Genomic DNA, 27,457 nt, shown 5'->3' with positions numbered 1-27,457 from the left:
TTTTTTGAAGCCATATGTCGGAATTGGTTGGATATGAATCAGCTCCTGATTCCCGATGCAGCTCATTCCATCTCCTACATTGTAAGTAGCAATCATCGATTCATGATCGTAGCTTCTTTGCCTCGACAATTTCCAGAATTTGTTTCTGTTCTACATTTCTCTGTTTGTTATTCTTTAATAAAAGAATTGGCACTTCTGTGCTACCTAATTACCTATTTCTAAGTTCTAACTGGGATGGGAGGAAAATTTAGTTAATGCAAAATCTTGTCTTTGTTGTTGTGGGTGTGTGAGAATGGTTTTTAATCTTAGGTTTTATCATCCTTTTTGTTGGAGTCTGTGATCTCAATGTCATCGCATCTTTCGTTGCAACAGTGAAGGCACAACTGCCCAGTCATGTATTTATGGCATTGTTTTTGCAGAGAGATTATAAATTGCCAGAGTGGGAGGGTTGGTTAGACCTCCCAGTCATGTATTTATGGCATTGTTTTTGCAGAGAGATTATAAATTGCTAGAGTGGGAGGGTTGGTTAGACCTGTTGTTCCTAACAAATAATTCATTAAAGAAACTAAAAACATTGTAACCTGCTTAGATATCAACAATCATGTAGTGTGCTTCATTACAAATCAACAGTGTGAAAGTGCAAAAGAGATACAGTGGAAGACGAAGAACCCGTTGTTGAAACGTTTGCCTTCGAAGAGCTAGTGCTGCAACTGCTTCGATCTCTCTCTGAATCAGTAGCCATGGCGGATGATGTATAAGAAAAGTTACACATGTCCATGGCGGGTGCATAATACATTGGCACAGGCATCTTGGAAGGCAAATTCGGCAATGGAGCTTCGAAATTAAGAACATTAATCACTTGTTTTATCGAAGGCCGTAAATTATGATCAGGGTGAGCACACCATAACCCAACAGTCATCAAACACTCCATCCGTTTATCATCGAAATCCCTACTTAGTTTTTCATCGGCGGCTTCGAGAAGCTGTCCTCTTCCATATAGATTCCAAACCCATTCTACCAACCTAATCTTACTTTGCTCTTCCTTTGGTTCCACAGGCCTTCTCCCACATGCTATTTCTAATGCAACCACGCCGAAGCTATATGCATCGGACTCTTTACTAGCCTTGCCAGTAGTAACACATTCGGGGGCCAAGTACCCCATGGTCCCAGCTAGAACCGTGGTCTGTGAGCCTTGCTCATGATCTACGAGCCGCGCCAACCCGAAATCCCCGAGCTTCGCATTAAAACCCGAATCCAACATCACATTGCTAGACTTGATATCTCTATGCACAACACATTGTTCCCATTCTTCATGGAGATAGAGCAATGCCGAAGCCAAACCCAGTGCAATTTTGTATCTCACCGCCCATTCGATCGAACCTTTTCCTCCATAGAGATAAAAATCAAGGCTCCCATTAGGCATGAACTCGTAAACGAGAAGGAATTCTCCACTTTCGTGGCACCAACCGATGAGTTGAACAAGATTTCGATGTCTCAACCGACTAATGATCTTCACCTCAGAGACGTACTCTTTTTTCCCTTGTTTAGACCCTTTAGAGACCTTCTTAACAGCCACGTATAACTTCAAATCTTTCAAGAAACCTTTATAAACCCCTCCAAATCCTCCTTCACCAAGCTTCCCATCCTCAAAGAAGTTATTTGTTGCAGAAACCAAATCATTATAAGAGAACCTCTTAGGTCCTGTTCCTTTCTCAAATTCATCATCCATAGCCACATCAAAGCCCAAATCATCCTCTTTTATCGCTCTTCCCATCCTCCTCTTCCACAACACAAACCAAACCAAACCCAATCCACCAAACAAAACACCAAAACCAGCTATTAAACCCACCACCAGTCCATTCTTTTTCTTCTTTCCACCCCCTCCAACCTCCAAATTAGATTCAAAATCCCATGAAATAATGTTGTGAATCTCGACGAACGTACCGGTTGATGCCGAGAATCCAACGTCAACCCACTCAGGTAGAATCTCACTCAAATTTACAACATGAGAAAGGCTAGAATTCCGACTAAAAACAGGGTTTTCAGCATATGAGAGAAAGACGCTTAAATTTTTTGTACTAGAGTTATAACTCACCCAAGCATTAGCTCTTCTCCCATCCTTGATACTACTATTCCATGTCACATTCGCCACCGAAACAATCGAATTGACATTGATCCCGACATGATCAGAGCTTGGATCCCATCTGTTTCGAAAGCTGTCAAACTCCACAGCAACTATCTGAGGTGCTGATGCAATTGGAGTGGGATTTGAAGCAACTAGGCCAAGTAGTCCTCCGGCCGAGTCAGGTGGAATTACAGAACCACTAGGGGCGAGGAAGAAGGCGAGCCCATCTCCATAATTGGATGAACTGACCGCATTAATGGTAAAGGAGAAGTGGGTAGTAAAATCTGTTACTCTCTGTGTGGACGAATCCCAAATGCGCACTGGATCGCTATATATGGCTCGTCCAACACTTCCATTAAGAGGCATGTCACGTTGGTTTTTGGTGAGTTGGATGACTTGGTTAGATGAGAAAGCGTCGCCTTGATATATTATGTTCTGTGTGTTTGGTCCGAATTCGGTGAAATTGAAGGAAATTGGTTCTCCAAAGGGTAGAAGAAATAAGAAGAAGAATATGAAGGATGACTGATAGAGAGGAAACATGAGTTTTGAAGATTTGAAGTGAGTTCTTGAGAAGTTTAAGGCCATGGTTGAAAGGGAATAAGCAGTTTTGTTAGGGAGTTGTAGTGCAGAAGAGACATTGAAGGGGTTGAAGAAATGGTTGTTTTAAAAAAAATTATATGTAGAATGATTCTTCTAAGTTAGGTGATTATTAGTTTTTTAATGATAATGAAAGATTATGTCAATGAAAGACGTGTCTTAGGTAATGGCATCGGTGACTCCACCCTCAACTGGGTAGGGAGACTTTTCTAAGTGTCTGTTGCGGTCTGGGCAAACCATTTGGAGGAATCTAGTTTTCCCGCATTAGTTTACTCTAGAACTAATTTTCGTTATACCAATGTACAGAGTAAACTAAGTAGGGTATTTGATTTTCCAATATTCTAGTCAGAGCCAGGCATTTACACTTGGAGGGGCTGGACGAATTTCACTTGCCTGCATTGGTCTTTTGTTGGGGGCACTAAACTAGCTAAGCATACATGTACATCCATGCAATATAAAAGGGATTTTGAAAGTCATTGGGGGGCCATGGCCCCCCATGCTATATGTGCAAACGCCCCTGATTCTAGTGAGCACATGTTGTAGGGATAATGTACAACTTTTCCGAGCCATCCGTTTTGCACCAAGTAGATCAGAGGGCTGGGATCATTTCCTTAAGAAGATTTTTAAGCCGCAATCTATTTATGAAGGATCACTAAATGAATGATTTTGATCATCGAAATAAGTGGACCTACTGCATGATCCATTCTTTAGCATAAGACTGGCTGGAGAGAGAGGGAGAGAGAGAGAGAGGGAGAGAGAGAGAGAGAGCAGGGGTGTCAACAGATCCACTTCGAGTCGGATCCACCTATGTCACAGTCACGATCCATTCAAATTCCTTAACGGTCGGGTTGGAGTCAGATTGTTCTTCGGATCCTACTTTCCACGTCATGATCACGATCCATTTTAATTCGGACCGTCCATCGGAGTGTCCTATTATGTCCCACTAAGCTATGTAAACAATTAATTTTTTAAAAAAGAGATAGAATGGCAGTCCACTATTAGTGTGTCTCTATGCATTTTCTTCAACTAAATTAAAAATTTATCTATGTTTAATCTATGTGTATAATAATGCTTGTAAACAATAAAACTAATCAAAATTACATGCACAAATCTAATGTATAACTAGTATCAAAGAATATGACGCATAAAGAACAAAACCCCTAAGTGATAAGAGAGGTTTTGACCAAAATACCCTTCATAGAACGGTTAGCATTAACAAAAATTTGGAGAGTATTTTTGTAAACCATTTTTGGATCGTGACTATCCAATGGGCATCTGCGGCGAGCCCATACACAATCTAAAAATTTTCGGATCCCAGATTTGATGATCCGAAATATGCCCATGAATTCTATTCATATGTTTAGATCCCATTCATTAATGTTCGGATTCGGACGATCCATCAAACCGTCTGGATCCATTGACACCCCTAAGAGAGAGAGAGAGAGAGAGAGAGAGTTACCCTCTTTCCAATTATCATATCCAAGGGGTTATGCTACTTACCTCGTTGTGGGTTAAATGACATAAGAGGGATAAGTCGTGTACTCCATCACGAGAGATAACAACTAATGGCCACTGGAGCAACCACCCCTTTTTCATAGGGGCAAATGAATATTTTGCCCCCTATTTACCATACCGGAACAAAGAGAAAAATAACTTAAACCTATTTAATTTAGGGTATAAATCTTTTTTATCTATAAATATGCTTTAATTAGTCATTGGGAATCATGATTTAGCCAAGAAGTTCATTTTTTACTCCAAAAGTCCCTAAAATACCTTTTGAGTAACTCTAAAAGCACAATTTTCCCTAATTTTGCCTGATTCCCACCTTTGGTTCAAAAAAAAAAATTTAACAGAATCAAGGGGGCGGAATTAAAGGAAGAAGTCAAAAATCTATTTCATGCCTCAAAAGGTGGCATTTTGATTCCACCACGGTCTGAAAGATGTTTTTATTAGAATTTTTTTTTAAATAATCAATTTTGACTCACAATCGATTCTCAAAATTACGATTAATTCTGAGTCCAATAATAGGTATAGGGCTCACATTATGGGCTACATTACATGTCAGCTTTGTTAGAGTTCAAGAGAGATACAGAGGGAGAAGATCATTAATCACTTGTCTTATCGAAGGCGGAGAATTTTTGTGGGAGTGAGCACAACATAGCCCATTAACCAACACCCCCCCATCTTTCGTTCTTAGAAATCCATACTCAGTCCCTCATTGCCCGTTTCGAGAAATTCGAGATTGTATACTCCAAAATTAATCTAGAATTTCAGCATAATAGAGTGAGGGTTCTGTGATTCCTGTGTTAGAGCAGTGGAACTCCTAGTGGAGGATGGTACTGGTAATTGCAATATTCACTGACTCAAATTAGATGAAGAGCAATCTTCATGGCGAAGCGATTATGAATATTCCGTATGGATACAGGTTGATGACAAACAACAAGGCTTCACGGATTTTAGATGGCTTCTTGATCAACCAATTTTTTTTTTATATTGGATGTTGATGGAAAACGACCAAGATGGAGTCTCCTCGGTCGATGAAGGCTTTTGATGGTGGTCATCTATTGGACCTGAGAGGTATTACTAAGTAATTACTGCATTGATATCCTTAGAAAACCAATCAAGATCATTCATAAACAATTTTTGCAATGGAACAAGGGAAAATCTTTCGATCTTCTTCCTTTGATACCATTAAAGATCCATGATTAATATCGCTGTGGATTTCCTTCAATGCTGATCCTGTGATTAGTTCCTGCAAAAACTGGGTGCTCAAAATCAAGTGCAATGGATGCGAAAATGGTAGATTGGAAGAGAGCTTAGGGCAATGTTTCTGAAAACTCTTGTTCTCTCAGGAGGGTGGTCTTGGAAGAGATGCAGCATTACGAGACGATGGGACAAACAAAAGAGGTTAGAGACGGCTAAATAAATGACCAAGAATTTTCCTTTGAGCTCTTTGAGAATTACCCGACTTGAGTTATGAGTACACATCCTCGGGAGCTTTTAGTGGTGGCATCCAATGACTTTGAAATTTATTGTTTATATGCAGCTTGTGGAGCATGTCATGTCTTCTCGTGTATGCCCTCTCTATGGATCTCTATCTTGGAGATTTGAAACAGATATTAGAAAGAAACAATTGTTTAATTATAATCTTGATTTCGTATTTTGTATACGTTGGGAATGTTGCCTTATTTCCCACCGTTCCTTTCTTGGGTGGAAAGGCATGAAATCGGAAACTTCTATAGAAAAAAAAACCCTAAGATGCAAAGAGGGTCGTTTCTCTTAGTGCGGAAAAAAAACAAGAGAGAGAGAGAGAAAAGAGAGAAGAGAGAGAAACAGGGAGAGAAGGAAAAGAAGAAAGTGGGTTTTTCTTGGGTTCCTTTGGAGCTTTCTCCTGGGGGTTTTTCATAGGTTTTCTCTTGTGGGTTTCTCTCGGGTTACTCTTGGATACGGTCTTAGGTTTGGAAAGCAAGGAAAGCTCCTTTGCGGCTTTTGGGTTAAATCCATTATAATCCTTGTATATTGTTTTTCTAATAGTGGAAGATCGTGTTTCTCGCCCGTGGAGTAGGCTTGGCCGAACCACGTAAAATCTTGGTGTTCATCTTGTGGCTTGTGGTTTATTTTACTTTTCGTTTAATTTGTGCACGATCAGATTGGATTGCCCGGTGGATTTTCTCAACAGTATATTTTGTGGTTGCGAACTTGCAAGTCTTTTTAGCACATATGATTGCTTTTCTTGATTAACGGGAAGCATTTATACTCCCATGGGATCGTGGTTGCTGATTTCCCAGCAGTTTTTCTGAAAAGGCTTTTCCATCTCCACTTGGGAGAGGGTTCTCCATCTTTCTGGGCTTTTCCATCTCCACTCGGGAGAGGCTACTCCATTTCCAACACGGCCTATCAATTAGGTCCGTTCGATCATTGATCAGGGGCCCATGACAACACATAGGAAAGACTCATCTGCTCTACTTAGTGGGTTTTACACCACCAATCACACACACCCACCTAAGATAACTACCCTCTCACTACGTATGATGGTGTCAACCACCTGATGGGCCTGATATGACAGGCCCATCCCCTTCCAATGTCCCCAATACACATGCCATGCAAATGAAAAAAACTCGCTTTCGAAGTTTGATTATACAAAAATAATATATAGTTATATTTTGGAAAACAAATGCAAGTGGGTGTGTGCCATTTGTGATTGGGATCGTCACGCGATGATCTTCACTAATGACCATCTGAAATCATCACGGATTGCCGATCAAGGGCTGATGGGCACATGATCCAACATGCCCTTATGTGGATAGGGTGGTGTGCCTGGAAAATCTTTTCCATAGGATAATCCTAACCCTTTGGTTTGTGAAGGTTTAAAATGGACGGGACAATATAAAAACATCCACGGATCGGAGGGTTAGGATCATCCTATGGAAAATATTAAAAAAAAAGCGCGGCCCGGTGTATGAGGCTCCCGCCATTGCGGGGGTCTGGGGAGGGCTAGATGTACGCAGCCTTATCCTATGAAAAAGATTACTAAGCAAAATTATACGGTGGACAGTGGTGCATGCATGTGCAGCCAGAAAAGTGTGGGGCCTGATCCACACTATTCATTTGTTCGGCCCTGTTGTAGGTAGGGTGCACTCAGAAAAAGAGTGGCGCCCACATTTTTTGGGTGATCCAAACTATTCATTTGTTAGCCTTGTTGTAGATAGGGTGTGCCTAGAAAATCTTCTCTATAGGCTGATCCTAACCCTTCGATTGGTGGAGGTTTAAAATGGACGACACAGTATAAGATTAAAAATCGGTAAATAAACTCATTATAGTACTTGGGGACCTTTTAGAAATATTTTTTAAGAAGTTATAGGCTCAAATGAAGCAGAACTGAGTCTTATTCTTGAGGGTATAAGATTGACGTCAGAAGAGATACGGAGAACCCCGTAGTGGAAGGGGACTCCTTAAATGTCATAAGATGGTTAGAACTAAGGCCGATCTCCTCCCCTTGGAGATTCCGGGATCGGATTGAGGATCACATGGTCTGTTTCCATCACGTTGGGAGGTATGCTCGATTGTGAAGGAGTGGGAAGAACGATGTTAGAGTGTTTTGATTATCTTCACCTTGATTTGTTCTTTATTTTCTTCTTTTATATTCTATGACATGTATTCGCCTTTGGTCTTGGTTTTTCTCCTATTTAATACATTAAACCATTTCAAAAAAAGAAAAAGAAAAAAGAAGTTACAACCTTTTGTCATTTCAACAATTTCATTACGCAACTTTCTTGGCTGAATGAAAACTCTTAAATGTAGAGGATATTCGAAGAAGGGGATCACAGTAAGAACCAGAAGAAGCCTATAAAAGAGTGTATGGTTGCAGGAAGATACCTCGTGGAACAATTGTTGAAGTAGTCAACAGGGAGGAGACAAGCTTCGGAGTCTCCTCATAATTGCCTAGTGGAATATTGATAAGTAGTGTTACTGTGCTGACCTCGAAGAATAGTGGTAGAGTAGTGATAGGGGTGTTACCATTATAGACAGAAATACAGAATGAGCACCAATCCCGGAGAAAAACCCAAGCAAAATGCTGCATTTTTTATCGTCATTTGCTTGGACTTTATTGATGGCAAGGCGCACCATCCGATAAAGAGGAGACATCCCTAGTTAGTGCTCTTCAGAGATTTCATTATTTTAATGGCAACAAACAGGGTTTTTTTTTTTTTATGACATAGCACCCAAAACTAGGGGTGCAACTCGGGTGGTTGAGGCCAACCCCTGAACCTGACCCGAGCAACCATTTGGTCAACCCGAACCCGACCTGACCCGAGTTCCAACCCGACCTGACCCAAGGAACCCTTTTTGTCAACCCGAACCCGACATCAACCCTACCCAACCCAACCCAACCCGTGATTTTTAGCTTAAAAAATTAAAAAAGTTGGGTTCACTCGGGTCGGCTTGCCCAAGCCCTCAACCCGAACCCAAACCCGAACCCGAACTCATCCCAACCCGACTTTTTCCCGGGTTGAACCCGTCGGGCTCGGGTTGAGTCCGCCCAAGTTGCACCCGTACCCAAAAACCAAGTAAAGGCCCTACAAAAGCCCAGATTTTGTGCAACCAAACAGGGCGGCAAATGATTGGAAATCAGTTTTCTCATTTGTAATTTTTCTACGTTCTTTTTCCCCCTTTTGACCTGTTCTTAGAATAGAAAGATGAGAAAGTTCGTGGTATTCTAGAAAGATGAAAATTTGGTTTCCGTGGTGGCAAATTAACCGTGCTTATAGACCTTATGGTTTGAGTTGACGTCACTTATGGGCCTTATGGTGAATACCAGCCTCATAATTGACTAGTAGAATATGGATAAGTAGTGTTACTGTGCTAACCTCGAAGAATAGTGGTAGAGTAGTGGTAGGGGTGTTATTACCATTATAGAGAGAAATAGATAATGGGCACCAATCCTGGAAAAAAACCCAAGCAAAACCCTGCATTTTTTTTTGTCATTTGCTTGGACTTTATTGATGGCAAGGCACGCCATCCGATAAAGAGGAGACATCCCTAGTTAGTGCTCTTCGGGGATTTCTTTATTTTAATGGCAACAAATAGGGTTTTTTTTATGACATAGCACCCAAAACTAGGGGTGCAACTTGTGTCGGGTTGAGGCCAACCCCCGAACCTGACTCGAGCAACCATTTGGTCAACCTGACCCGACCCGAGTTCCAACCCGACCAGACCCGAGGAACCCTTTTTGCAAACCCGAACTCGACTTCAACCCTACCCAACCCGTGATTTTTAGTTAAAAAATTAAAAAAATTATTTAAAAAGTGGGGTTCACTCGGGTCGGCTTGCCCAACCCCCCAACTCGAACCCGAACCCGACCCGACCCGACCCGAACTCAACCCAACCCGGGTTGAACCCGTCGGGTTCGGGTTGAGCCCGCTCAAGTTGCACCCCCACCCAAAAACCAAGTAAAGGACCTACAAAAGCCCAGATTTTGTGCAACCAAACAGGCCGGCAAATGATTGGAAATCAGTTTTCTCATTTGTAATTTTTCTACGTTATTTTTCCTCTTTTTGACCTGTTCTTAGAATAGAAAGATGAGAAAGTTCGTGGCATTCTAGAAAGATGAAAATTTGGTTTCGTTTATGGACATTATGGTAAAGACCAGACTCATAATTGCCTAGTAGAATATTGATAACCAGTGTTACTGTGCTGACCTCGAAGAATAGTGGTATAGTAGTGGTAGGGGTGTTATTACCATTGTAGAGAGAAATATAGAATGGGCACCTGTCCCGAAAAAAAACCCAAGCAAAACCCTGCATTTTTTTTGTCATTTACTTGGACTTTATTGATGGCAAGGCACGCCATCCGATAAATAGAAGACATCCGTAGTTAGTGCTCTTCAGGGATTTCATTATTTTAATGGCAACAAACAGGGTTTTTTTTAATGACATAGCACCCAAAACAAGGGGTGCAACTCGGGTCGGGTTGAGTCCAACCCCCGAACCTGACCCGAGCAACCATTTGGTCAACCCGACCTGACCCGACCCGAGTTCCAACCCGACCAGACCCGAGGAACTCTTTTTGCCAACCCGAACCCGACTTCAAGCCTACCCAACCCAACCCAACCCATGATATTTAACTTAAAAAATTAAATTTTTTTTAAAAAAAGTCGAGTTCACTCCGGTCGGCTTGCCCAAGCCCTGAACCCGAACCCGACCCCGAACTCAACCCAACCCGACTTTTTCCCGGGTTGAACCTGTCGGGTTCGGGTTGAGTCCACCCAAGTTGCACCCCTGCCCAAAAACCAAGTAAAGGCCCCACAGAAGACCAGATTTTGTGCAACCAAACAGAGCGGCAAATGATTGGAAATCAGTTTTTTCATTTGTAATTTTTCTAGGTTCTTTTTCCTCTTATTGACCTGTTTTTAGAATAGAAAGATGAGAAACTTCGTGGGATTCTAGAAAGATGAAAATTTAGTTTCCGTGGTGGCAAATTAGCCGTGCTTATAGACCTTATGGTTTGAGTTGACGTCGCTGATGGACCTTATGGTGAAGACCAGCCTCATAATTGCCTAGTAGAATATTGATAAGTAGTGTTACTGTGCTGACCACGAAGAATAGTGGTAGAGTAGTGCTTGGGGTGTCATTACCATTATAAAGAGAAATAGAGAATGGGCACCAATCCCGAAAAAAACCCATGCAAAACCCTTCATTTTTTTGTCATTTGCTTGGACTTTATTGATGGCAAGGCACGCCATCCGATAAAGTGGAGACATCCCTGGTTAGTGCTCTTCAGGGATTTCATTATTTTAATGGCAACAAATAGAGTTTTTTTTTTTTATGACATAGCACCCAAAACTAGGGGTACAACTCGGTTTGGGATGAGGCCAACTCCCGAACCGGACCCTAGCAACCATTTGGTCAACCTGAACCCGACCAGACCCGCGGAACCCATTTTGCCAACCCAAACCCGACTTCAACCCTGCCCAACACGTGATTTTTAGCTTAAAAAAATTAAAAAAATTATTAAAAAAGTCGGGTTCACTCGGGTCGGGTTGCCCAAGCCCTCAACCCGAACCCGACCCAAACTCAACCCGAACCCGACTTTTTCCTAGGTTGAACCCGTCGGGTTCAGGTTGAGCCCGCCCAAGTTTCACCCCTGCCCAAAAACCAAGTAAAGGCCCTACAAAAGCCCAGATTTTGTGCAACCAGACAGGGTGGCAAATGATTGGAAATCAGTTTTCTCATTTGTAATTTTTCTACTTTCTTTTTCCTCTTTTTGACCTGTTCTTAGAATAGAAAGATGAGAAAGTTCGTGCTATTCTAGAAAGATGAAATTTTGGTTTCCGTGGTGGCAAATTGGCCGTGGTTATAAACCTTATGGTTTGAGTTGACGTCGCTTATGGACCTTATGGTGAATACCAGCCTCATAATTGCCTAGTAGAATATTGATAAGTAGTGTTATTGTGCTGAACTCGAAGAATAGTGGTATAGTAGTGGTAGGGGTGTCATTACCATTATAGAGAGAAATAGACAATGGCCACCAATCCCGAAAAAAACCCAAGCAAAACCCTGCATTTTTTGTTTTCATTTGCTTGGACATTACTGATGGCAAGGCACGCCATTCGATAAAGAGGAGGCATCCCTAGTTAGTGCTCTTCAGGGATTTCATTATTTTAATGGCAACAAACAGGGTTTTTTTTTATGACATAGCGCCCAAAACTAGGGGTGCAACTCGGGTCGGGTTGAGGCCAACCCCCGAACCTGACCCGAGCAACCATTTGGTCAACCCGAACCCAACCCGACCCGAGTTCCAACCCGACCAGATCCGAGGTACCCTTTTTGCCAACCCAAACCCGACTTCAACCCTACCCAACCTGTGATTTTTAGCTTAAAAAATTAAAAAAATTATTAAAAAAGTCGGGTTCACTTGGGTCGGGTTACCCATGCCCTCAACCCGAACTCGACCCGACCCGAACTCAACCCAACCCGACTTTTTCCCGGATTGAACCCGTCGGGTTCGGGTTGAGCCCGCCCAAGTTGCACCCCTACCCAAAAACCAAGTAAAGGCCCTACAAAAGCCCAGATTTTGTGCAACCAAACAGGGCGGCAAATGATTGGAAATCAGTTTTCTCATTTGTAATTTTTCTACGTTCTTTTTCCTCTTTTTGACCTGTTCTTAGAATAGAAAGATGAGAAAGTTCGTGGGATTTTAGAAAGAAGAAAATTTAGTTTCCGTGGTGGCAAATTAGCCGTGCTTATAGACCTTATGGTTTCAGTTGACGTTGCTTATGGACCTTATGGTGAAGACCAGCCTCATAATTGCCTAATATTCACAAGTAGTGTTACTGTGCTGACCTCGAAGAATAGTGGTAGAGTAGTGGTAGCGGTGTCATTACCATTATAGAGAGAAATAGAGAATGGGTACCAATCCCGAAAAATACCCAAGCAAAACCCTGCATTTTTTGTTGTCATTTGCTTGGGCTTTATTGATGGCAAGGCACGCCATTCGATAAAGAGGAGACATCCTTAGTTAGTGCTGCTCTTCAGGGATTTCATTATTTTATTGGCAACAAACAGAGGTTTTTTTTTATGACATAGCACCGAAAACTAGGGGTGCAACTCGGGTCGGGTTGAGGCCAACCCGAACCCGACCCGAGCAACCATTTGGTCAACCCAAACCCGACCCGACCCGTGGTATACGTTTTGCCAACCCGAACCCGACTCAACCCGAGATTTTTAGCTTAAGAAATTAAAACAAATTATTAAAAAAGTCGGGTTCACTCGGGTCGGGTTGCCCAAGCCCTCAACCCGAACCCGAACCTGACCCGAACTCAACCCAACCCAACTTTTTCCCAGGTTGAACCTGTCAGGTTCGGGTTGAGCCCGCCCAAGCTGCACCCCTACCCAAAACCCAAGTAAAGGCCCTACAAAAGCCCAGATTTTGTGCAACCAAACAGGGAGGCAAATGATTGGAAATCAGTTTTCTCATTTGTAATTTTTCTACATTCTTTTTTCCTCTTTTTGACCTGTTCTTAGAATAGAAAGATGAAAGTTGGTGGTATTCTAGAAAGATGAAAATTTGGTTTCCGTGGTGGCAAAAAAGCCGTGCTTATGGACCTTATGGTTTGAGTTGACGTCGCTTGTGGACCTTATGGTGAAGACCAATTCTTGCAAACTTACTTATTTTTAAAAATGACACCTCTTTTAGCTTTAGATTTTGCTAATTATTTGTTAATGACTGTTACTAACTCCAGGAAAAAAATTCATTTAGTAGCACTGGATGTAGATAGATTGTGGCCCAAAAAATTTCTATAGAAAACAATCCTAGCCCTTTGACTTGATGCAAAATGGATGGATAAAAAAAGATAAATTTACCCTTGCATCATGGTGAAACATTGAAAATCAAATACCTCTCTTAGTTTACCTGCATATTCGAACAAGGGTAAACCAATGCAATTAAAATAGATTACTCCAAAATGATTTACGTCAAAAGGAGTTGCACCTCATTGGAACATAAATTAGAAAAATCTCCTTAACCAGTCAAGGGTGGAGACAAAGTCACCATTACCCAAAACACGTCTTTCATTGAGTCCTTTGTTTTCAATAAGAAAACCATAACTTAGGAGAATCATTCCATATATAATTTGAAGAACAACCATAACTTAGAAGAATCATACCATAAATAATTTTAAAAAGCAACCATTTCCTCAACCCCTTCCATGTTTCTACTGCACTACAACTCCAAAACAAAACATTTTGTTTTCCTAGAAGAACTGCTTCTTCCACTTCAACCATGGCCTTAACCTTTTCAAGAACTCACCTCCAATCTTCAAAACCCATGCTCCACCTCTCTAAGTCATCATTCATCATCTTCGTCTTCTTTCTACTACCCTTTGCAGAGTCAATTTCCTTCAATTTCTCCGAATTCAGATCAAACACTCCCAACATAACATGTCATGGCGACGCTTTCCTCTCGAGCCAGGACATCCAACTCACCAAAAACCAACGTGGCGGGTCTATTAATGGAAGCGTTGGTCGAGCCATATACAAGGATCCAATATGCCTTTGGGACTCTGCCACACAAAGAGTAACAGATTTCACTACCCACTTCTCCTTTATCATCGATTCCCAGCATGAAAGTACTTATGGAGATGGGATCACCTTCTTCCTCACCCCTAATGGGTCAGTCCTACCCGATTCAATTGGAGGATACCTTGGCATACAGTCTTCCAATTCCACTTTCAATTCACCGCCGATCGTTGCAGTAGAGTTTGACAGCTATCCAAATAAGTGGGATCCAAGTGACAATCATATCGGGATCAACGTCAATTCGATTGTTTCGGTGAAGAATGTGACATGGAATAGTAGTATAAAAAATGGGAGCAGAGCTAATGCTTGGGTGAGTTACAACTCTAGTACACTAAATTTAAGTGTCTTCCTCTCATATGCTGAAAACCCGATTTTTAATGGGAATTCTAGTCTTTCACATGTTGTGAATTTGAGTGAGATTCTACCTGAGTGGGTTTATGTTGGATTCTCGGCGTCAACCGGTGACTCCGTAGAGCTTCACAAAATTATTTCTTGGGATTTTGAATCTAGTTTGGAGATTGGAGATGGTGGAAAGAAGAGTAGGACAGGATTGGTGGTGGGTTTAATAGCTGGTTTTGGTGTTTTGTTTGGGGGATTGGGTTTGGTTTGGTGTTTGTTGTGGAAGAGGAGGGTGGGAAGAGGGGGAAAAGAGGAGGATTTGGAGTTTGATGTGGCTATGGATGATGAATTTGAGAAAGGAACAGGGCCCAAGAGGTTCTCTTATGGTGAATTGGTTTCTGCAACAAATAACTTCTATGAGGATGGAAAGCTTGGAGAAGGGGGATTTGGAGGGGTATATAAAGGATTCTTGAAAGATTTGAACTTCAATGTGGCTGTTAAGAGGGTCTCCAAAGGGTCTAAACAAGGCAAAAAAGAGTATGTGTCTGAGGTGAAGACCATTAGTAAATTGAGACATCGAAATCTTGTTCAACTCGTCGGTTGGTGCCACGAACGTGGTGAATTCCTTCTCGTTTATGAGTTCCTGCCTAATGGGAGCCTCGATTTTTATCTTTATCGAGGAAAAGGATTACTCCAATGGGCGGTAAGATACAAAATTGCACTGGGTTTGGCATCTGCATTGCTTTATCTCCACGAAGAATGGGAGCAATGTGTAGTGCATCGAGATATCAAGTCTAGCAATGTGATGTTGGATTCGGGTTTTAATGCAAAGCTTGGGGATTTTGGATTGGCACGGCTCGTAGAACATGATCAAGCCTCGCAGACCACAGTTCTAGCTGGGACCATGGGCTACATGGCGCCCGAATGTGTTACTACTGGCAAGGCTACTAAAGAGTCCGATGTTTATAGCTTCGGCGTGGTTGCATTAGAAATAGCATGTGGGAGACGGCCTTTGGAACCAAAGGCAGAGCCAACTAAGCTCAGGTTGGTGGAATGGGTTTGGAATTTATATGGAAGAGGGCAGCTTCTCGAAGCCGCCGATGAAAAACTAAGTAGGGGGTTGGATGAAAAACAGATGGAATGTTTGATGGTTGTTGGGTTATGGTGTGCTCACCCTGACGTCAATTTACGGCCTTCGATAAAACAAGTGATCAATGTTCTTAATCTCGAAGGTCCATTGCCGAATCTGCCTTCCAAGATGCCCGTGCCAATGTATTTTGCACCCGCCTTGGACATAAATAACTTTTCTTATACATCGTCCGCCATGACTACTGATTCAGTGAGAGATCAGAGCAGTAGCAGTACTAACTCATGGAATGTAACCGTGTCAACAACGGGGTCTTCGTCTTCCACTATAGCTCTTTCGTCTTCCACTATAGCTCTTTTGCACTCTCACAACATTGATATGTAATTAAACACACTATTTGAATTTTGATATGTCAGAAGATTACAATCTTTTCAGTTTCTTTTATGAATTCTTGGTTGGAATAACAAGTCTAATCAAACCCAAACAGCTCTTAGAATTGATAATTAAAGAGTTATGCCCTGTTTGTCTTTATTTTTATTTTGAGAACCAATTGTGAGTCCAAAATTTCTTTGTCAGAGAAATTGACAGAGTGGCTCGGCTCTTAGAGTTGCTGCAACCTTCATACATTAGCAAGGGTGACCATGATAAAAGGGTTTGGATCTAAAACAACAGCTGAGACGTTTAGTATCAAGTCCTACCTCCAAATTATCTCAAGCTCCCCTCCCTCAGCATTGGCAAAAGTTTGGGACAGTCATGCGCCTCCTAGGGTCCATGTCTTTTGATGGACTGCCTACCAAGATAAGATTTTAGTAGTGGACAATCTCGCTGCTGCCATATGTCAATCATCAATCAAAAGAGGCAGGCGAATCAGTCGATCATTTGCTTCTCCATTGCACGTATGCTAGAGAGGTTTGGGGTCGTGTGCTTGATCACTTTGGCATGTCTTCCCTCTCCATGTAATTGATCTCTTGGATAATTGGTGCTCTTCTCCTTGGCTTAAGAAAGGCAAGATCCTTGGGGTCCAAAAAGCGCTACAAAAGAATCTGATCTATAAGTGATCAGATTACCTAGATATATAGGTGGATTTGTTCGGAAGTGGATCCATGTGCAGATAGATAATTCTAGCTGCCACATTGGAATTCACAAACAAATGTGTCTCTCTTCCAACCACTGCGGAAGTACCTCTACAGAGAGAGGATAGGCTGGTTCGCTTGAGGAGAATCACACCCATAATCTTTTCTTGAAAATCAAGCAAAAGAGGGGTGAAATACATTTTTTTATAGAAAAAGACAAACAAAAGAGAATAGAAATTCTGAAAATGGAGGTGGAAATTTCATTTCCGAAAACAACAGGATGTTAGATAGAAATACCAAGAAAGCTCTCACGTTGTAACAATATCCTATTAAACATAGAAATTGCAACTAAGCCCCTACTTTCTACATAAGTCCAAAACTGCCCTCATTCAATAACAAGACGAAATCATTGATGAGAAATTATATGATGGTGGGAGTCCATGCAAGCGTACGGGGCAGCAGCCCTCGATGATTGACCTAACGGCAGCATCTTCAAAAGTTAAAAAAGTGAGCTGCCGTTGGATCAAATATCAAGGGCTGCTGCCCTTGAGAGTACATGCACGCCCACTCATCATATTTATTCTCACTGATATACAAACATGTCCGATTGCAAAAGGCAAAGGCATCATCAGAACAAAAGCGAAATGATACATTCGCCCCTTTTCATCACTTGGGACACCCAGCAGCAGTGTATCAATAACTGTAGAGGGGCTGACGTACTTCACGTCAGAAGGATTCAACGGATTTGATTGCCGAGTAAATTGCAATTGGGCGTCCCATGTGATGAAGAGGGGCACATTTATCATTTACCAAACAAAAGTACCGCCCACATGAGACTCGATGGTCGAGCACCATATAAAAACTCCATCAAGGTTATTATAGTCATTTTTGAAAGGGCAGTGATAAATCGACCCCATATATCTTAAATCGACTCCAATATAGGTCGATGCTGAGAGAGAGAGAGAGAGAGAGAGAGAGAGAGAGAGAGAGAGAGAGACTTAAGATATTAGGGGGTCGATTTATCACTAGAGAGAGAGAGAGAGACTTAAGATATTAGGGGGTCGATTTATCACTGCCCTTGTAGACATCATCATTTTGCAAATGAGATGTTGATATGGTCATTACAAGTGCAAAAATGGTACGTAATGAACAATATGTGTCAGCTGATGAATGAGGGTGATTCGAGCAATGTGATTGCATGGGCGTTGGGAAGGTGCAGCGGACCCTGGCGACTATATCTGACTATTGACAAGATCAGAGACTTAATTCGTCTTAAATCCCCAGCTTAACCATAAACGCCGATCTGCAAATTCAAGTTGGGAGACTCTGGCTAAGGAGGGTGTCCATTTATCAGAGCCGAGGGTCGTATATCCCTCTACTGATGAGACAGTGATGTAATTTTAATATGTTGGGTGTCCCCCTATTCTGATGTACTTAATAAACATCAACGCATGGATGTGACATAGGACAAAAAAAACTTGAATAATATATGAGAAATGACGGATTCCACATCATTTATTAGTAGTATTTGATTTGGTCTCACACAATTATATAATTACGCAAATAATTGAAAGCAAATTAAAAAACAAGTTGCTGGATTTTTTCATGCCACATTTCAATTAAAAATCCTAATCAAAAGGATAAACAATATTTTATTTTTCTTTCAATTCGAGTCGGTCAATCTTTAACCCAACCTGAGTTAGCATTACTTCAACCTTAACCTGAAGTGGGTCAACCTTAAACCAACCCTCCTCTAAATCACTCAACTCGATTTTTCAAATCGAGCAGGGTTGGATTCTGGTTTGCAGAATGCATTCATACAGTACAGGTATCTTGCTATTTCATATTTCCACCATTTATTTCAACACAATACACATGTATAATGTTAAAATAGCCATGTTATATGGTTAAGGAGATGATATTTTCACTCCCCTGCATTACGCATGCGCTCCCCTCTTAACCTCATTTGACGTGAAAAGTTGGCAACTTTAACGCTTTTTGACGTCAAATCACGTTATAAGGGGAGCCGCATGAATGCAGCGGGGGTGAAAATATCACCCCCCATATGGTTATGGTACTTCATTACACATCCAGGGGTAGTCTTGGCTTATGTTGGTCTTGTGCATTATCCTTATGTATTGATAAAACAACTGGTAATTTCATATTTTCACCTATTATTTCAAAATAGTAACCCTGTATGGTGACAAAACAACCATTTTTTGGTACAAAGGGGTAATTCATTTTGGGTCAAGTTGATCCTCTAGGCTCTAGTCCACTATTCTTGTGTACTGCTAAGATAATAACTCAAATTCACTATTAACTTCATCCATGATGTGCCCGAGGCCTCAACCCTAAGCCAACTGGATATAAAATCGGGCTGGCTTTTCCCAACCCTAACTGAACCCGAGATTCAAAAAGGCCAATCCAACCGAAATGAGGTTGAACCCATCAGTGTCTGGGTTGAGCACGGCCCAAGTTGCAACACTAGGTACAGAGGTGGAGAAGACCAATCTAGTAGTCCCCTAGACAACAAAAGCCCTTATGAAACTGAAGTCTCCTCTCATTGTTGTAATGATGGGATCCATACCAATATATGAAGTACCATTTCAAGTTTGGTAGGTTTGATCATATGTTGCGTAAGCATGGGTACAAGTGCTGGAATCTTTTTTTTTGAAGAAGGCAACAGAATATGAATATATAGATGAATAAGCAGAACCGAGATGGTCCTGAAGGAACAATGAGAAAAGAAAATAGCAATACAAGAATTCAAGGGGGGAGATAGTCAAAGCACTCCAACTCGGCCCGAGAAACACCGCTCTTAGCCAGGGAGTCGGCTGCCACATTTGCTGATCTCCGGACATGCTGAAAGACCATGGAGAAGCCCTTAACTCTATCCTCTATCTCCTCAAAGAAAGGCACAAGTCGCCAAGGGGGAGAAGCGGCTCCCGAAAGCCAGCGAATAACATTTACGGAGTCGCCTTCGACTATAAGTCTGTCGCACTCCAAGCACGGCATGGAGAGAATCCCGCTGTGTACGGCTCTAACCTCCGCCTCAGTCGAGTCTGCAAATCCAATAGGCCCCGAATAGGCCCAAATGATTTCCCCTTTGTAATTCCGACATAACCCCCCCACTCCTGCCGCTCCTGGATTGCCGATAGAGGAACCATCAAAATTGAGCTTCAGGGATCCCGGCGGAGAGGGAGACCAGGAAGGTCGAGTTTTCACTTTGGTAACTGATTCCATACAGATGGTTGGCCACCCTTCCCAGAGGGCATAAGCAGAAACAAACCGAAAAAGAGGAAGAGAACGGGCCCAGGAGATGACCGCTGCTACCACCTGAATATAAATCCAATATGGGGACCTGACCTTCCCTTCGAAGACACGCGCATTCCGCTCTTTTCACAAGAACCACCAGGAGGCTAATAGACACATCTTCCACAGAATTCTGCCTTTCCTCTTCCACGGAGCCCAGTCCCAACTCCGAATAAATTCAGCCATAGAATTGGAAGGAACCCAACTGACTCCGAACCGAGTAAAGAGAAGACCCCAAATATATGAAGCAAACTTGCAATGTATAAAGAGGTGGTCAATGGATTCTCCGGCGGAGAGACATAGAGGGCAGTGATCCACCAGCCACATTCCTCTCTTCCGCAAGAAATCCATCGTCTGAATTCGGCCCCAGCTTACCGACCACCCAAAGAAAGCAACTCTCGGAGGGCACGCTTGGCGCCAAACCGCGGAGGACGCATGTTCCACTAGATGGGGGATCAGATGGTGGTAAAAAGATTTGACGGAGAAAATCCCCGACGGATTCCAAATCCAAATTCGACGATCTACGGCCGAAGACTTGATGAAGCAAGAGTCCAATAAGGAGATGAGGGCGTTGTAAGCGCTTAACTCTCGAACAAAGAAGGCTCTTCGGAACTTAGGAGCCCACGCCACTTGCCCTTGGACCCGATCAAAACATTCTGATACCCAAGCCTCTTTCTGAGATGAAACAATAAATAAGTCAGGAAACAAAACTCGGAGAGAATCAGCTGAACACCAAGGGTCCTGCCAAAACCGAATTCGATCCCCCCTATAAACTCTGAAGCGAACTCCAGGGGCAAATAAAGACTTCAACTGCAAGATGTCCCTCCATACCGTGATCCCTTTGCTTTTAAAATTATCAACGGATTCCCAATTCCCAAGAGATGAACCATACTTACTGGCTATGACCCGGACCCACAAAGAGGAGTGTTCTTCGCCATATCTCCATAGCCACTTGCCCATAAGGGCCTGATTAAAGAGCTGGACCCTCCTGATACCCAAACCTCCATTTTTAATTGGCGAGCAGACTAGACTCCATTTAAGCAGGGAGACCCCCTTGGAAGACCCTGAACCACCCCACATAAATCGTCTCTGAATCTGCTCTATGCGCTTAGCAACAGAAGCGGGACAGTGAAAAAGGGATAGAAAATAAATCGGCATATTAGAGAGAACGGCCTTTATTAGCACCAATCTACCTCCTTTGGAAACCAACCGGCGCTTCCAGGTGGCCAACCGACGCTCAATCCTTTGTATAATAGGAGCCCATAGGTTGTGCCTCGGACGGCCTACTCCGAGAGGAAGACCCAAATAGGTAGCGAGAAAGACATCTAGCCCACAGCCCATAATTCCAGCGAAGGAGGATGCATCGCTCTCAGAGACATTAATCGCATACAACCGAGATTTGCCAAAATTGGATCGTTGACCCGAGACCATCTCATAACAACGAAGCATGGCTTTAAGGTTGAGAAGCTGGGAGATGACCGGAGAACAGAATAGAAGGGTGTCATCCGCAAACTGAAGTAGCGAGACTTCCACCTTACTATCTCCAATAAGAAACCCTTTATAGAGCCCCATGGCACTACCTTTTTTTAGTAAACTGCACAGGGATTCGGCCACGATCAGGAAAAGAAAAGGAGAGAGAGGGTCACCTTGCCTCAAGCCTCTAGAGGATTTGAAAAATCCTTTTGTTGAGCCGTTGATGAGAACAGAAAACCATGCGGATGATAAACAATTCCGGATCCACCCTCTCCACCTTGCCCCAAAACTCATTCGACCCATAAGATAATCTAAAGCGGCCCAATCCACACGGTCATATGCTTTCTCCATATCAAGCTTGCATAAGATACAAGTGCTGGAATCTGACACGGATTTATTAGGCCAAGTAAATCAAATGGCTTATTTCATATAAAAATGTGCTCTTAGGATGAATAAAACTCAAAACATACAATAATTATAAAGTTGTAGTAGTAAAACTCTAAAAAAAAAACATATAAAAGAGATACAGAAGTGTCACTGAGAATCCTTAAGTATTGGAATCCAACACGGGTACTTCATCATTCCCAAGACTCCAAGTAACATGGGCAACATGGGTCCGACCCCTCTACATATATTCACCTGGACCAGTAGAAGGGAAATTACATGGGTTGCCAAAATACACAGATCTATCCTAAAGAAAGAAAAAGATGATTAGTTTTACTCGAACCCAGGCTATAGACACATGAAACAAACACAGACATGGTTTACAAATTGTACAAACCCAGACTTGGTTAACGACCCATTGCCAAACTTGTACAAGTAATTGAATTTCCACCAGAATTACCAGTTGGGTTTGGAACTGAATACATGGGAACAGGCATCGTGGTTGGAAGAATTGGCACTTTTGCCTCAAAGTTCAGGACCTGAATTGCTTGTCTAACAGAAGGCCTTAGATTCTGATCTGGGTGAGCACACCACAACCCAACAATCATCAAACACTCCATTTCCTTCACATCAAAATCCTTAGCCAATCTCTCATCAGCTGCATCAAGAAGCCTTCCACTTCCATAAAGCTCCCAAACCCAGTCCACCAACCTTATTTCAGATTCTTTTTCTCTTGCTTCTACTGCCTTCCTCCCACATGCAATTTCCAAACACACAACCCCAAAGCTAAAAACATCTGATTCCTTACTAGCCTTACCAGAGCTTATATATTCCGGCGCCAAGTAGCCCAAGGTTCCAGCTAACACCGTGGTCTGTGGTCCCAACTCATGGTCCATGAGCTTAGCTAGCCCAAAATCTCCAAGCTTGGCATTGAAACCAGAGTCCAGCATCACATTGCTAGACTTTATATCTCTATGTACCACACATTGCTCCCATTCCGCGTGCAAATAGAGCAATCCAGAGGCCAACCCAAGAGTTATCTTGCATCTCACATCCCATGTTAGATCACTTTTCTTGCTGAACAGATGATGATCTAGGCTCCCATTAGGCATAAAATCATATACAAGGAGGAATTCTCCTCGATCGTGACACCAACCGATGAGCTGAACTAGATTCCGATGTCTCAACCTACTTATGATCTTTACCTCCCTTATGTACTCCTTTTTCCCCTGCCTAGATCCTCTTGCAATTTTCTTCACCGCCACTGCCAAATCCAAATCATTCAAGAACCCTTTGTAGACATATCCAAATCCTCCTTGACCCAACTTCTTTTCATTTGAAAAGTTGTTAGTAGCCAAAACAAGCTCTTCATAAGAAAACCTCTTTGGCCAAGCTCCTTTCTCCAGAGCATTATTTATAGAGGTAACAGAGGTAATATGGATCATCTCTTCTTCTTTCTTCTTTCTACTTCTCCCTCTCTTCCTCAGTAGAAACACACACCCTATACCCAATCCACCCATCAAAACACCCAAAGAAACAATCAAACCAACTACCCATTTAATTTTCTTTCCTTTTTTCCCTCCACCTTCGGCCTTTACCTCTAGAGTTGAACTGAAATGCTATGAAAGAATAGCATTCAATTCTGTATTCAAACCGCTCGCTGACGAAAACCCAACTGTGACCCATTCTGGTAAAACTTCCATTAGATCAACATCATATGAAAGATTATAATTTCCAAGAAATATTGGATTTTGTTCATATGTCAAGTAAACATTTAACTTCTTAGAAGTGCCAGAATAACTAACCCAAGCATTAGCAATCTCCCCACTATGGAGGCGAGCATTCCAACCAACATAAACTGCTGATTTGATCGTATTTACATTGATGCCCACGTGCTAGATCGGTGGATCCCACTCGGGGTTCGAGAAAGTGTCGAATTCGACTGCCAAGATTTGGTTTCGAGAAGTGGAGTCGATGGTTGTGGTGTTAAATAGGCCTAGAAATCCTCCCGCGGAGTTGGGTGGGATGTGAGAGTCGATCGGAGCAAGAAAGAAGGCGATTCCATGGCCGTAGGATGAAGCGTTGAGGGTGTCGATGAAGAAAGAGAAATGGGTGGTGCAGTCTGAGAGATTTCGAGTGGTGGAGTCCCAAAGGCGCACCTGTTCAGCGAAGGTGGCTCGACCCACTCGACATAGAAAATCGAATCGGTTTAGTTTAATGTATTCTCTTGAACTGGAGGCATCTCCTTCATATATGATGTTGGTTGCACTAGGATCAAATTGAGAGATATTGAAGTAAATTGAATTAGCAGAGGGAAGGAAAAGAAGGAGGAGAGTACATAGAGAGGGAGCTGGGTCTTTGGACATTGGATTGGAGAAGTTCTTGAAGTGTAGGACATGATTAAGAGAGAGAACAAGAGTGAGAGAGAAGCTTTGCAGTTATATATAATGCAAGGGGTTACAGGAATTTTAGTTCCTACATTTTTTTTGTTATTAATCAGTCTTGTACAGAAAGGTCTGTTTGGATGTACGAATATAGAAGTACGAGGAAAGGTAAACAGATTCCCATTTCTTTACTTTTCTTTTTCTCTTGATTTGAGAGGAATGTCAAACAGTGGCTTGTATTTAGAAAATCCACAGCCTGTACGTAGAGTCATGTGAGGGAAACCAAAACTTCCTACCTCGTACTGGTATTATACATGGCAACAGGTGAGCCTACTGAATTTGTCTGTATCCAACACTCTGGATTTGAGGTATTATGTATTGAAAATCCCTAACTGACGGTGTGGATTGAGTCAATTGACTGTAATTTTTTATTTGTTTTGGGATCTTTGAAAAAATTAAACATTTCAATTGGGTTTAGAAGTCAATTGTATCCAAGACCCATTTAATTCTTATCGTAGAGAACAAAGAGAGTAGGAAGTTATAGAAACTAAATAATATTGGGTCCGTAGTATATCTAATCGAATGAAGACTTCCCCACATACCATCCCATACAAAGTAAAGGGTTGACAATAAAAGCATCCCTTTAATTGAGGCAGTGTTCATTTGCTCCCATTAGGCATGAACTCGTAAACAAGAAGGAATTCTCCACTTTCGTGGCACCAACCGATGAGTTGAACAAGATTTCGATGTCTCAACCGACTAATGATCTTCACCTCAGAGACATACTCTTTTTTCCCTTGTTTAGACCCTTTAGAGACCTTCTTAACAGCCACGTATAACTTCAAATCTTTCAAGAAACCTTTATAAACCCCTCCAAATCCTCCTTCACCAAGCTTCCCATCCTCAAAGAAGTTATTTGTTGCAGAAACCAATTCATTATAAGAGAACCTCTTAGGTCCTGTTCCTTTCTCAAATTCATCATCCATAGCCACATCAAAGCCCAAATCATCCTCTTTTATCCCTCTTCCCATCCTCCTCTTCCACAACACAAACCAAACCAAACCCAATCCACCAAACAAAACACCAAAACCAGCTATTAAACCCACCACCAGTCCATTCTTTTTCTTCTTTCCACCCCCTCCAACCTCCAAATTAGATTCAAAATCCCATGAAATAATGTTGTGAATCTCGACGAAGGTACCGGTTGATGCCGAGAATCCAACGTCAACCCACTCAGGTAGAATCTCACTCAAATTTACAACATGAGAAAGGCTAGAATTCCGACTAAAAACAGGGTTTTCAGCATATGAGAGAAAGACGCTTAAATTTTTTGTACTAGAATTATAACTCACCCAAGCATTTGCTCTTCTCCCATCCTTGATACTACTATTCCATGTCACATTCGCCACCGAAACAATCGAATTGACATTGATCCCGACATGATCAGAGCTTGGATCCCATCTGTTTCGAAAGCTGTCAAACTCCACAGCAATTATCTGAGGTGCTGATTCAATTGGAGTGGAATTTGATGCAACTAGGCCAAGTAGTCCTCCGGCCGAGTCAGGTGGAATTACAGAACCACTAGGGGCGAGGAAGAAGGCGAGCCCATCTCCATAATTGGATGAACTGAGCGCATTAATGGTAAAGGAGAAGTGGGTAGTAAAATCTGTTACTCTTTGTGTGGACGAATCCCAAATTCGCACTGGATCGCTATATATGGCTCGTCCAACGCTTCCATTAAGAGGCATGTCACGTTGGTTTTTGGTGAGTTGGATGACTTGGTTAGATGAGAAAGCGTCGCCTTGATATGTTATGTTCTGTGTGTTTGGTCCGAATTCGGTGAAATTGAAGGAAATTGGTTCTCCAAAGGGTAGAAGAAATACGAAGAAGAATATGAAGGATGACTGATAGAGAGGAAACATGAGTTTTGAAGATTTGAAGTGAGTTCTTGAGAAGTTTAAGGCCATGGTTGAAAGGGAATAAGCAGTTTTGTTAGGGAGTTGTAGTGCAGAAGAGACATTGAAGGGGTTGAAGAAATGGTTGATTTTGATCATCGAAATAAGTGGACCTACTGCATGATCCATTCTTTAGCATAAGACTGGCTGGAGAGAGAGGGAGAGAGAGAGAGAGAGAGAGCAGGGGTGTCAACAGATCCACTTCGAGTCGGATCCACCTATGTCACAGTCACGATCCATTCAAATTCCTTATCGGTCGGGTTGGAGTCAGATTGTTCTTCGGATCCTACTTTCCACGTCATGATCACGATCCATTTTAATTCGGACCGTCCATCGGAGTGTCCTATTATGTCCCACGAAGCTATGTAAACAATTAATTTTTTAAAAAAGAGATAGAATGGCAGTCCACTATTAGTGTGTCTCTATGCATTTTCTTCAACTAAATTAAAAATTTATCTATGTTTAATCTATGTGTATAATAATGCTTGTAAACAATAAAACTAATCAAAATTACATGCACAAATCTAATGTATAACTAGTATCAAAGAATATGACGCATAAAGAACAAAACCCCTAAGTGATAAGAGAGGTTTTGACCAAAATACCCTTCATAGAACGGTTAGCATTAGCAAAAATTTGGAGGGTATTTTTGTAAATCATTTTCGGATCGTGACTATCCAATGGGCATCTGTGGCGAGCCCATACACAATCGAAAAATTTTCGGATCCCAGATTTGATGATCCGAAATATGCCCATGAATCCTATTCATATGTTTAGATCCCATTCATTAATGTTCGGATTCGGACGATCCATCGAACCGTCTGGATCCATTGACACCCCTAAGAGAGAGAGAGAGAGAGAGAGAGAGAGAGAGAGAGAGTTACCCTGTTTCCAATTATCATATCCAAGGGGTTATGCTACTTACCTCGTTGTGGGTTAAATGACATAAGAGGGATAAGTCGTGTACTCCATCACGAGAGATAACAACTAATGGCCACTGGAGCAACCACCCCTTTTTCATAGGGGCAAATGAATATTTTGCCCCCTATTTACCATACCGGAACAAAGAGAAAAATAACTTAAACCTATTTAATTTAGGGTATAAATCTTTTTTATCTATAAATATGCTTTAATTAGTCATTGGGAATCATG

At 42.0% G+C, this 27,457-nt stretch overlaps 1 protein-coding gene and 3 pseudogenes across 1 annotated transcript; 1 reads left to right on the top strand and 3 right to left on the bottom strand.

The window, feature by feature from the left end:
• Positions 1-587: 587 nt before the first annotated feature.
• LOC143875812 (L-type lectin-domain containing receptor kinase IX.1 pseudogene) lies at positions 588-2,755 on the bottom strand (annotated as a pseudogene).
• Positions 2,756-13,902: 11,147 nt separating this feature from the next.
• LOC143875810 (L-type lectin-domain containing receptor kinase IX.1 pseudogene) lies at positions 13,903-16,112 on the top strand (annotated as a pseudogene).
• Positions 16,113-22,033: 5,921 nt separating this feature from the next.
• Positions 22,034-24,353, bottom strand: LOC143875811 (L-type lectin-domain containing receptor kinase IX.1-like; annotated as a pseudogene).
• A 656-nt stretch (positions 24,354-25,009) lies between these two features.
• LOC143875623 (seed lectin-like) lies at positions 25,010-26,317 on the bottom strand. The gene has a single exon (XM_077377234.1). The coding sequence runs from the start codon at positions 26,315-26,317 to the stop codon at positions 25,010-25,012; it is 1,308 nt and encodes a 435-aa protein (XP_077233349.1).
• Between the last annotated feature and the right edge of the window lie 1,140 nt (positions 26,318-27,457).

This window comes from Tasmannia lanceolata, unplaced genomic scaffold, assembly GCF_043159265.1.
Source record: "Tasmannia lanceolata isolate RefF3 unplaced genomic scaffold, GAP_Taslan_0.1 ptg000004l, whole genome shotgun sequence".
NCBI lineage: Eukaryota > Viridiplantae > Streptophyta > Magnoliopsida > Canellales > Winteraceae > Tasmannia > Tasmannia lanceolata.
The sequence above is the reverse complement of the archived record's forward strand: the minus strand, read 5'-3'. Positions and strand labels throughout refer to the sequence as shown.